The 13585-nt window shown below is 34.0% G+C and overlaps 1 protein-coding gene across 1 annotated transcript in view; it reads left to right on the top strand.

The window, feature by feature from the left end:
* LOC114333090 (uncharacterized) overlaps positions 1-13585 on the top strand; it is a 250686-nt gene that overhangs the window by 140249 nt on the left and 96852 nt on the right. Inside the window, exon 21 of the mRNA XM_050663634.1 lies at positions 10880-11193. Within this exon, the coding sequence (XP_050519591.1) occupies positions 10880-11193 (314 nt within the window). The remainder of the gene's footprint in view (positions 1-10879; positions 11194-13585) is intronic.

Genomic DNA, 13585 nt, shown 5'->3' with positions numbered 1-13585 from the left:
GACTTCAGTTTTCATATAGAACGTATTAACCATAGACAAATCCCATGCCACTGCAAAGTAAATCACACTATTTCCTTCATAATTTCTTATTCCCATTCCAAAACCTCCATGAACTCTTTCTATTCCTAGTCTTACACTATCAATATTTCCATTCTTCTTCTTCTTTATCCCATTTCTATCCAACTTTGGACATAGGCCTTCACCAAATCTTTCCATATCTGTCTGTCCTTTGCTGCGCTTTGCCAGTGAGTTCCTGCAGATTTTACAATATCGTCCTTCCATCGCATCTGAGGTCTTCCTCTTCCCCTTCTTCCTGTCCACGGTCTCCAATTTTGTATTTCAGCATTCCATCTTTTATCTTCCTGTCTTGCATTGTGGCCCGCGAATCTCCACGTTAACCCTGTTATATGTTTAGTTACATTTCTTACTTTTGTTTTCTCTCTTATCAATTTGTTTGATTTTCTGTCTTGCAGTTTTATTCCCAACATGGATCTTTCTATTTTTCTCTGAGTTATTTCTATTTTATTTATATGGGTCTTTGTAAATGTCCATGTTTCTGAGCCATAAGTCAGAACAGGAAGGATGCACTGATCAAATACACGGGTTTTTAGGTACTGTTGTATCTTTCTGCTTTTTAGTGTCCATTTTAACTTTCCAAACGCTGCCCACACCAATCTGATTTTTCTTTGTACTTCAGTTGTCTGGTTCTCTTTATTAGCTGTGGTTATTTGACCCAAATATTTCCATTCAATATACACTAAGCAGCAAAATTAATGCACCACCTTAAAAATGGGACATTTTTGATATCTCGAATTTCCTAAACCTCTTGTCCAAGTTGAGTGATTCTCTTAATCTGTTATAGCCTTATTCTTTGAGAATATACCTGTAACAATATTGTTGTTAGACAGGTAAGTTGTCATTATATACCGGGTGTACAAATCATACTGTGTTTTTTCTAAATGTACTGAACACCTTGTGGAATATTCTAGCATTTATAAAATGTTGAAATTAAAACTCAATTGTAGGCTTAGGCTTTCTTAACATTTTATTTTTTGATTCATTCGCTTATGTTCGATAACAAAAGAGCTATCATGTATTTTTAGATTACAAATGAAGTTTGCTATTTGGTCTTGAACAATATCAGTCCAAGACTCGAGAGCTTCTGTTTCTACCTCTTTGTAAGGTTCTAGTAGGTAGTCTTCTGTTGATAATTATGTCCCACAAATGTTCGATTGCGTTAAGATCTGGACTATGCGGTGGCCAGTTCAAAAGTCCGAAGATTAAAGGTACGATTCTGAAAGTGGCTGCAGACTGCAGACCGCCAACTGCAGACTGCAGCGACAATGTCGTTTGCGGTCAGACCAATTTCGAGCAGAACTGCACTGCATCTACATAATAGGGATAACAGCATTGCACGATGGGAATTTATAATAGTATAATATTAAAAGTCGTATAAGTAGGATGCCAGACGCAATGAACAACGGTGAATTAATGTTATATCTTTTGATGGAAGAAGAAGATGACGACGATCTTTTACTTTTGCATTACAAAAGAAAAAGAAAATCAACTAGGTCTCTATTTAAACATAGACAATTTGAAGGAAGATTGCGTCGTAAATAACTGAATATTTTGTTACAAAATTAATTAATTGCTCTTCTCCTTCATTTGAAATACTCATTTTCAAAAGAAATTCAATTCTTTTCACTTTTCAGTCAATTTGGAAACAGCAAAAGTACGTGTTGTCGCTCTGCGATGTTGTCTCTTAAGAAACCATAATATGAACTAGTAGGTCTGTCGCTGCGGTCTGCGGTTTGCCGTTTGCAGTTTGCGGTTTGCGGACTTGTTCGGAATCGTCCCTTTACCTGTTGTAAATATTCAGTTACAGTTCGTGCAACGTGAGCTCTTGCATTATCGTGCATAAGCAAAAAATTGTTACCAATATAAGGAGCCGGTAGCATGGTAGCTCAGTCATTTGATATGTAAGGTCACTACTTGAACACACTCATCGCAGGTCAAATTTCGGACATCTTGGATATTAAAGCACCCTAATATGTCTGTGTAGATATCGGCATTGAATCCGACCCGGTCCGACCGTCACATGTAACACCGTTGCCGAATCCTCTATTTTTTCATACTATCACGTTACAATTTTTTGTGATATTATATTTGTGTGTGAAATGTATCATTTTTGTGTATTTTAGGTAGGTATGTTCTAATATGTTTTTATATGTAGGTTTTTACTTGATTATTTTAAATCATTGTGACGTTTAACTTGCTAGAAATCTTGTAATATTGTGTACCTAATGTGTTAAAAGTAAGTAGTTTTGAAACACCAATTAAGTAAAGTTTATTATGTTGTTGTTTTCACCAATTTTGAAAAAATGTCAAAACATTGAATTGTCCACGTCCGTCTGTCCGTCCGTCCGTCTTGTCTGTCTGTTTGCAAACTCAACTCCTCCGTCATTATACCAGGTAGAATGACAAATGAGGTGTCAAATGAAAGCTTATCCAAGGATGGTACTAAAGGTGAGAAATTTAACCTAGGCTGTCTGTCCGTCTGTCTGTCCGACCGCGTATATGATTCCTTCGTCACTGTACCAGATAGAATGACAAATGAGGTGTCAAATGAAAGCTTATAATCCAAGGATGGTACTAAAGATGAGAAGTTTGACATAGGCTGTCTGTCCGCCTGTCCGTTCGACCAGGTACCGTGACGGAGGAGTTATATTCGCGGACAGACAGACAGACGGACAGACAACCTAGGTCTAATTTCTCACCTTTACTACTATCCTTGGATTATAAACTTTCAGTTGACACCTCATTTGTCATTCTACCTGGTATAGTGACGGATGAGTTATACTCGCGGTCGGACGGACAGACGGACAGAGAGCCTATGTCAAATTTCTCACCTTTAGTACCATCCTTGTATTATAAGCTTTCATTTGACACCTCATTTGTCATTCTACCTGCTATAGTGACGCATGAGTTATATTCGTGGTTGGACGGACAGGCGGACAGACAGCCTATGTCAAATTTCTCACCTTTAGTACCAGCCTTGTATTATAAGCTTTCATTTGACACCTCATTTGTCATTCTACCTGGTATAGTAACGGAGGAGTTATATTCGCGGTCAGACAGACAGACGGACAGACAACCTAGGTCTAATTTCTTACCTTTAGTACTATCCTTGGATTATAAGCTTTAATTTGACACCTCATTTGTCATTATACCTAGTATAATGACGGAGAAGTAAATATTATTATTCTATTATTCTTGTAGGTACATTTAACATTGATTGAAATTATGAAAGAAATATATAGAAAACAGCATGGCAACACTGTGATGCACAAACATAAAAATTCAGCCACATTCAGCTATGCCGGCTGTGCGTTACATAGGGTGCTTTAAAAGCCAAGATGTCCCAAATTTCTTGTAGCGCGTTCCATTTTCACCAAGCGAACAACAATAACAATTACGGACTCAAGGCCGCGCTGTCCACGTGTGCAATGTGTGCGGCGCACACAGGCGCCAGCAATTAAGGGGCGCCACTAAAGTTTTCCCGAAAATTTTATGCGGATCAAAATAACACTTACTCATTTTTTTCAACTTCTACCAAACGTTGGGATATCATAAAAAAAACTTTGCAAGTCTGACTTTAAAGCATTTATCTAATACACGCTGGTCCAACAGAATTGACGCTTTAAAGCCATTATACCAAATTTTGTCAGAAATTTATTATGTTTTATGTGATATGTATAACCCATTCGGATAAATATCGTCATTTAAAATATCAATCTAGATGTTTAGGAGATAAAATATTAACATTTACATTCATATGCTCAGTTGCTCAGTCTACATAGCTAGATATAAAGTTATGATGAAAGTTAAATTCGTTGGCAAAATTTTTCAATCAAAAGCAATGAATATAGGTATAGCTGGCTTCAAAATGCTTTACAAAAGATAAAACAATTGTTGCTTGCAGTGCCGGTTTAACCTAACTTCGGGCTCTGGGCGCTGACTATTTAGGGGCCCCCTTAATTGCTATTCGTTGTAGTTTTTTAACAAGAAAACACATGTGTTTATTGTTTAATCCGTCCTTTTTTTAACCCAACAAGAAGAATAGCAAACGTAAAAAATATTCCAAAAAATACATTTAAAAATATAAAAAACAGAAATTTACACAAAACAACACATGACGAACAAAAAAATATAATATTCTAAAAAATACATACTTATGACAAAAATTAGATCACTTTTTTCTTGACTAGGCATTAGCAATCTGTCATATAATACTATCACAATTCAGTTGCTCCAGGTCTTCATTTTCTATAATACAATAGTAATTCGCATTTAGATTTTCTTTTTGGCGTTATATATATTTTTATTCTTTTTAAAGCCGAAAAAGACCGCTTGCCTGACGCATTAGAAGCAGGTATCGTGAAATAAACTTGCAGTAAAGGTAAAATATTGGGAATTGTTGCCTTCACAATCTTTACATCCTGGATGACACCAAATTTTATAAATGTTAATTTAACTTTTGGGATAATGTGATAGAATGAGTAATTTCATTATGCAAGTTCTCTTTGGTTTCATCAACATCTTTTTTATATTTCAGGCATAAAGTATTCATTGACGTCTTGACTGCTTCTTTATCTAGCGTAGAAAAAAATCTAACAGCTGATGTAACATCTTTGTAGCATTTAATTCTCTTTAAATGTTAATTTCCCCCCAAAAAGACAATATGCATGGTTATAACAGCAAATCCGATAAGATGTAAATTGGAGCTAGAGGCTCAGATAATAGAACAAGTGATGGAGTTTAAGTGTCTAGGCATCACACTATCTAGCTACGGAAGGCTCGAAACAGAAGTGGAAGATCAAGTGAATAGAGCAAACAGAGCCGCAGGTTGCCTGAATGACACAATATGGAGAAATAAACATATCAGAAAAGAAATGAAAAGCAGAAATTACAACAGTCATCAGACTAATAATGACATACGCGGCAGAAACACGACCCGACACAGAGAGGACAAAAAGATTGCTCGAAACAGCCGAGATGAAAATCCTCCGAAAAATCGATGGTAAGACTATGGGACAGAGCTAGAAGTACAAATATACGACGGAGATGCAAGGTGGACAACATTAATAACTGGGTAAGAGACAGAAGAATAGAATGGAATGGCCACCTAAGCCGAATGACAAGAAATAGAGTAGTAAGGACAGCGAGAAACGGTTCCACAATAGGAAGACGATCAGTGGGAAGACCACGAAAACGATGGAACGACAACTTACTAGAGGCACATTGAAAAAACAGGCAGTAATGTCTATACCAAAAGAAGAAGAAGAAGAAGAATTCTCCTTAAAAGATCTTGAATCTTGAGTAATATTGTGGCCTATAACTGGCCTTTAATAATTGTTTCACTTTCACCTGCTTCATCAAATAATGTTTTTCGCTTCTTTGTTCTTTGAAGGTCAGTTGTATAGAATATGTTTGAGATATCACTGACAAATCACTGTCAGTGGAGCTATTCTCCAAGGTATCCATTTTATTCTGCAATGCCTTGGCTTCATTTTTATTTGCTAATTTTTCGTCTCTGTTATTGCTTAATTGGAAAACATAGGTTTGATGGATCCCTAGTTTTTAACTAAAGCATTTACAGCGTCAAAGTTTCTACAAGTTTTGATTTTATTTCTTTCAAGAACTCATTGCAAATTTGGTGAGACACATAGCTAACTGAACCCTTTCATTTATTCGCATTTCGTTGTAAATGTTCATCTAAGAAGTAGTCAAATTTAGATTAATATACAATTTCCTTTATGACGACTCGTTAAATCGTCATTGGATCAACGTAAAGCTAGTCCTTGAGAAGCAAGTAATTTAGCAGTGACAACAACTCTTCTTAGGACGTTTATCCAATAGTCAGCTTCGCGTTCTACTTGCTCTTTCAAGACAGCGTCTATAAATCCAATTATTGATGATCTTGTTATTAATGTAACCATAGAGTTCAGATGAAATTTAATTTCTTCGTGAGATTTGAGAAAACTATTTAAAAATTTAAATGTTTCCAGTGGGTCCATCCAAAATCAGTTAAACTATTTTTTTAATTGAAAATAATTTGCACGGGTAACAATAAACAGCTTTAACACTTGCGTCGTATATTAGCCAATCTCTCTTTTTTTTGCCTCCATTGAGTTTTCCTCTATAAAAGTTGCTTCCATTTAATCTTCTACAATAAGCTTTGTCTCCATCTTGATACATTTTTTTACAATTTTCTAAGGAATAACTCCTTGGTTTAAAAGTTCATAGTTTTTATAAAGTCATCAGTCTAAAAATCAGACCATTCCGAAATCGCAGGTATTTCGTCGTCGTTTTTTCTATTTTGGAAAATATGTAGATTATTTAGCGAACTTTACTTTTTTATTAATAAAAAGAACGAGTGCCTACGGGCCCCTCCGGGGCCCGGGCCCCTGGGCGCCCGCCCTAAGCGCCCAGTGCATAAACCGGCACTGGTTGCTTGGGTTTCGGACAGATAGCAAATTTAATGATGTTATTACTACAGCAAATGAAACTGCAGAGAAACTGGATGTGGAGCCCAGTTATCAACCATCCACACAGTTACGGCTTCGGAAAAAAAGCTGACAGTTCGATTACGAACGTAAAGACGAATCGATTTTGGATCCTATAATGGCATAGAAAGTTAATTTCTTTTATTGTGTTTTCGAGCAAGCATTAATGTTAGTAAATGAAAGATTTTTATATTGGAAAATCATGTTAATTGTTTCAAATTTTTTCATAATTTGAACGACAGTACGGAAACCTCACAATAAAACTTTTGTGTCGAAATTTTGAAAAAAACTGAGATTTAATGATCATCTAGATATAGAGCGAGACGATTTGATTGAAGAAATACTTATATGAATTATAAAGCTTCAGTCTTTGTTAAAAGAATTAAATAATTATGACACACATGATTTTCACGTATTCGGTGTGTTCACCTTTAACTCTGAGGTGTGCAGATTCCAGTAAATGTTTATAATTATTTTCAGATCTTGGTTGTTAATTCCTACTTCCTTTAGTATTTACATTATTTTGGCGTGCTGTACCCGATCAAACAGAACAAAAAATTAACGTCTCTGCATCTCTGGAATGATACCTACTTGTATTGAGAACTGGAATAATACTTGAATTTTACGAAACAATAAAGGCAGATATCGAGCACAGAATTTTATTTAATCTTGCCCAATTATACTTTCTCTCCTAGAGCATCTTCAGGGGCATTTCGTCAAAAAAGTAAGGTATTCTCGAATGTCATTTATTATATGATTGGTAGCAACTTAAAATAATTATTGATTGCACCTGCATCTTCTAAATTTAGAAGTATACCGGCACTCAAATTTATTTGTTTGTCCTTCGTGTAGTGTACCTACCTATTTGTTAGATATGTTAATTTAAGTTCCCACCAATCATATAATAAATGACATTCGAGGATACCTTCCTTTTCTTGACGAAATGCCCTGAAGATGCTCTAGGAGCGAAAGTATACTTGGGCAAGATTAAATAAAATTCAGTGCTCGAAATCTGTCTTTTATTTCGTAAAATTCATATATTCGAGAATTCAACCACTTCCTATAATACTTGAATTAACTTAAGTTTACCTACCCAAATTTAACAACAGCTATTCGCATTCTGCCCATATGCAACAGATATGCACTGCTGAACGATCTCTTTCTAAACTGGAACTTATAAAACATTATTTAAGATCCACCATCAGTCAAGAACGGTTGACCATCTCTATAGAGTCGTTAATATTAGATGATATTCACCATATTATACAAAGATTTTCCGAACTGAAGGGGCGAAAAGTGATTTTTTCTGAAATAGATATTTATTTTCATGTTTACCTATTTCTTTAGGTTTTTATGTTGATACGCCAAAGATTTATTTTTACTTAATTATTTTAACTTAGTTTATTTTCCTGTTGCACGTATGAGAATTTTTAGTTATTTTTGTTTGGTTCTTCTTCTTCACGTGCCATATCAGAATTATCCGACGTTGGCGATCACCATTGCGAAGGCTTCTCGATCTTCTGCAATATAGAATAATTGTCCTGGCATTTGATATCTGAGTCCATTCACAAATGTTTTTTAACCAGAAACTTGTTTTCTTTCTACACCAGTAGGGCCTTCTATTTTGCCTTTAAGGATCAGTTGTAATATTTCATATCGACTTCCCCTCACTATATGTCCCAGATAAGACATTTTTCGATGTTTAACAGTCTTTAGCAGTTCTCTATCTTTGTTGACCCTCCTTAGCACTTCTTCATTAGTTTCTCTTGCTGTACAAGGTATCTTCAGCATCCGTCTATAAATCCACATTTCTAATGCTTCAATTCTGTTCATGATCGATACTTTTAGCGTCCACACTTGTGCACTATACACAAGTACGGACCAAACATAGCACTTAACCATTCTTTGCCTTAGTTCTAAACTGAGATGATTATTGCAAAGTTATTTGTTTGGTTACAATCAATAATTGTTCATTTGTATTAACATTGTTTAATTTAATGAGACGATTTAAAAAAATGCACATTTTTGGGCGCCATTAAATGTTTTGCACACAGGCGCTAACATGTGCTGGCGCGGCACTGTACGGACTTAATTAAAACTTTAAATAATAAATCTACTAATTTTCACAAGAAACCACTTAAATGTAAAGAGAAAAGACCAAGAGCCTGTTAAAAATATTTTGGAGTTATTCGTTCTTGCACAGTCATTTCTTGACATTACTACACTGATTTTTATTTGATTTAATTTAAATATTTTAATTGTTATGCAAAAACGGTTCATTTTTAGTTTATTTCTACAATCTTGGATTTTAAAAATGGGTAAACTATAGAATATTTATATTCTTTTTTAGATTTCATCTGAAAAACAATTTCAAATAGATCAGCATGTCAGAACCGCGAAACATTTAGCTAAAAATAAAAACCACATCCGGTGAAAAGTCCTATCTTCAGTGTCCAAGTGCTTTCAGTCAAGTTCCAAAAAACAAACCGAACAAGAAACTTTTAACGAAGACTTTTGTCGTGCATTAGTATCTTCTAATATACCGCTTTCAAAATTATCTAATGAAAACTTTAGTCCTTTTTTAAAAAACTATTGCAAACAAAACATTCCCAGTGAACGAACTCTAAAGAGAAATAATGTCAATTTGTTATCCTCAGTTATCCACAACATAAAAGCCGAGATAGGTAATTACTTTTACATAAATGTGGACGAGACCACTGACTCATCAGGAAGATATATTGTGCACTTATTAATTGGTGTACTTAGCGATAAAACCTTTCCAAAATCGTATTTAATTTCCTGTAAGCAAGTGGAAAAACCAACACTACAACAATATCATGGATTCAACAAGAAGCATTAGTACACTTTTTTCTTCCTGCTGCTGTGCCTCATGATAAATTATTGCTTATTTTATCTGATGCCGCACCATATATGGTGAAAGCAGGACAAAATTTAAAAATATTTTATCCAAGCTTAATACATGTCACTTGTTTAGCGCATAGAATAAACAGAGTTGCGGAGGAAGTAAGAAAAAAATTTCCACTACTTAACAGTTTAATAGCGAACGTCAAAAAGGTATTCCTGAAATCACCTGTAAGAATACAATGTTACAGAGATATGCTTCCTATGCTGTTCCACTGCCACCGCAACCCATTTTAACACGTTGGGGAACATGGTTGGAAGCTGCTAATTTCTATGCTGACCATTTTGTTGATTTAAAAAAAATAATTAACCTTTTAACGGATGATAGTTGCCAATCTTTATTGGAAGCTAAGCAAGCCTTCCAAAATAACATCCTCCAACAGCAACTGTCATTCATAAAATCAAATTATAGTTTTGTCCAGAAAACTATAACTCAATTAGAATCCTCCAAATTATCATTGTTAGAGAGTACAGTTTTCATAAAAGAATTTGAGTCATTGTGTCAAAACGTTAAAGTTACTATTGGAAAGGAAATTTTTCAAAAATTTAAAGTAACCATGGAAGAAAATAGTGGTTAACAGGTTCTTTCTGAAGTGATTCAAGTACTAGCTGAAACATTTTCCGAACCACTTAATTTAGAACCATCTATTATAGTAAATTTGAAAAATGCCCCAGTTACATCAGTTGATGTCGAAAGAAGTTTTTCTATTTACAAATATATGTATTCAGATAGAAGCCATAAGTTTTTATAAGAAAATTTTGAACATCATTTTTGATAATCTATTGTTACCACAATTCAAAATAATATTTATATGTTAAAATAATAATTGTATATGTTATGTATTTATACTATTGTAAGTATTTTTGTAAATAAAAAAATATTTTTTATTACATGAATATTTTCTAGATAAATATGCATATTTTGCATAAAATACTGCATATTTTTGCATAAAATACTGCATATTTATGCGCATATTTCATACTTTTTTATTTGCATATTTGCCTAAGTCTATAATAACTTATACGCATTAAGTTCCCCTAATTTCCCGTAACTAGCGTGGTAATTGGGTTGAATTTGTCTTTCTGTGGTTTCGGTTTCATGTCAGCTAATATATGTTTATGTTTGAACAATTTTGTTTCTTTAATTTTGGACCTTGTTAGGGGGGGGGGATTTCCTCATTTTCTTTGTAGATCCGCCAGAGAGCATCTTTAACATCTGTTTTATCGGGAACGTGCGTCGTCGTGAATAATGTTTGCAAGATTATAGTATCATGTATACTAGATATATAAATAAACATAAACATTTCAATATTCATTTCAGTACTGTTTATTTTGCGCATACTGTATATTAACGGACTACAAAACCAAATGACACAATATTTTTATTTTAGAAAACCTGCTAACCCCACAAATCAACGACATCATGGTCAAGAACATATTAAATACACGCAGTCTAGTACTTCAAACCCTGTCTGTACCAAACGGAACAATATTCTCTGAAGTGGTACTTCAATCTATCAACGCTTCCACATTTAGTCCTTGTAGTATTGAATCTATAAGACAAGAATTAGCTGATCCTCCGACTCAGAAATGGACCAAAGTTGAAATAAAAGGAAACGTTACTCTGCTCGACGAAAAATCGATTTTGTACCGAGTCTTTGAGAAGGCTGTAAACCTGGATTTTCGCAATGTTATTCATGCACCAGTAAGTATAACCATTAAATTTGTCTTATTTTAGTAAATACTTAAATTAATTTCTCTTTTTTTTTCTTTCTCCTCTTCGTTATACCTTTTCAGGTGTAGGATAAGTGTTTAGTTATACTACATATTCACGCATCTCTTCCATACTTTTCTGTCTTGTGCTATTATTTTAATTTATTCAAGCGGTTTTTGTTTAATCTTTCCCGCATCTATTTGATGTATTCATTTTTTCTCGGTCTGCCTTTTTTCTTTTTTGTGATATTTCTTGTTTCGTGAATTTTTCTCGTTAGTCTACTTGGTTTCATTCTCATCAGATGTCCATACCAGTTTAATTGTTTATTTGTTATATTGTCCATTATTGGTTCCTGGTTGGTTATCCCTCTTATTGTATCATTTCTTATTCTATCCCATTTAGTATTTCCGACTATAGCTCGTAGATGTCTCATCTCCTACTATTATGCTTTTTCTGCAGTCCAATTTTCACTCGTATACATTGATGAGCGCGCTAGTAACCGGCAAAATAGCATAAAAGATGGAAAACGTATTAAGTTTTGAGATAAAAAGAAATAAAACTAGTCGAGCTGGGAAATTTAGCAATACTAACCTATTAATTTACATTATATTGATGCTTTCCCAACTTTAGACGTATCTGACCAGTTTGGCAAATACCACTGTCACGGTGACAGTTTTCGTTGACATACTCCTCTGATACGTGAAAAGCTGGGAAACAATCAATATAATGTAAATAAAAAGGTTACAATCGCTAAATTTCCCAGCTCGACTAGTTTCATTTCATTTTATCTCACAACTTACTACGTTTTCCATCTTTTGTGCTATTTTGTTGGTTATTAGCACGCTCATCACTGTATAGTATCGTCTAAAAAGTTGGAAGCATTTGAACTTGTGGGTGCATAGAAGAATCCGGTTCTAGGTCAATTGCTCGAATGCAGTTGCTCGAATGCAATTGCTCGAAAATCAATTGCTCGACATGAAAATTGCTCGAAATACAAATTGCTCGAAGAAAATAAAATAGAATAAAATAAAAAGAGAAGTATATATCTAAAATATTTATTCACAATAATCCACAAAATATCCACAAAAATCCAATACATACCCAATAAAGAAACATTGGTAATGGGTAAGCATATTAATGGGTATTTAATGATTTTAATCTTTCCCTAATACCTGGAAATTATTATAACACCTAATTATCATAATCAGAGAAAATCAAAACCGTTATTTTTCTTATTATTTTAAAAGTTCAAATATAGTTTAGATTTTTGTAATAAATACTTTTTCAGCATAAATTAATATACGCTATTTTACAGTGCTAGTCAAAAGTCCGTACCCCCCCTCTTATCTTTTGAACGGCTATACCTATAGTAGTGAAATTTGGAGGGAGGAAATAGACGGACGTAAGCTTCTTAAATAGTCATGGGAGGTGACGTAATAGTGACAGATGACGTTACAGAGCCACTGTGACCGATAATTTTAAATGGGACCTTATGGCAAGTGATACCTCGTTTGAAAGGTATTCAAAATACCTATTCAGTCATACTAATTTTTTTGGGTTTAAGTTGATTTTGATTTTGGTGAATATATTAAATAAATATAATATTGTAGTTTCGCATTTAATTAATAAAAATTCAAATGTCCGCCTATGGTTTTTTTTGTCAAAAAAGTTGACGTTTTTCAATTCTCTAGTAGCTTTTATGTCAACGTCAACCTTTTTGACAAGTAATCATTGGCGGAATTTTTAAATTTTATTAATTAAATGCGAAACTACAATTTTATATTTATTTATTTATTCATCAAAATTAGCTTAAATTCAAACAAAATTAGTATGACTGAATAGGCATTTTCAATACCTTTCTAACGAGGTATCACTTGCCATAAGGTCTCATTTAAAATTATCTGTCACAGTGGCGCTGTAAAGTCATCTGTCACTATTACGTCACCTGTCATGACTAGTTAAGAAGCTTACGTCCGTTTATTTCCTCCCTCCAAATTTCACTATTATAGGTATAACCGTTCAAAAGATACGAGGGGGGGTACGGACTTTTGACTAGCACTGTATATGTGACATATCACATAATTTGTCCTAATTCAAGAATCTTTCTTATGTCTATATTTTGTATTATTTTGAATAAATATTTTAGATATATATTTTTTTTTATTCGAGCAATTTGTATTTCGAGCAATTTTCATGTCGAGCAATTGATTTTCAAGCAATTGCATTCGAGCAATTGACCGGTTACCGAAGAATCCTGACGATATCATGGACCGAGCATGTAACAAATAACGAAGTCATGAAAAGAGTTAACAAAAGACTGGAAATATTGGAAACTATCAAGACACGAAAGCTGCAATACCTGGGGCATGTTATGCGTAATGAG

The sequence above is a fragment of the Diabrotica virgifera genome, chromosome 10 (assembly GCF_917563875.1).
Source record: "Diabrotica virgifera virgifera chromosome 10, PGI_DIABVI_V3a".
Classification (NCBI taxonomy): Eukaryota; Metazoa; Arthropoda; class Insecta; order Coleoptera; family Chrysomelidae; genus Diabrotica; species Diabrotica virgifera.
The sequence above is the reverse complement of the archived record's forward strand: the minus strand, read 5'-3'. Positions and strand labels throughout refer to the sequence as shown.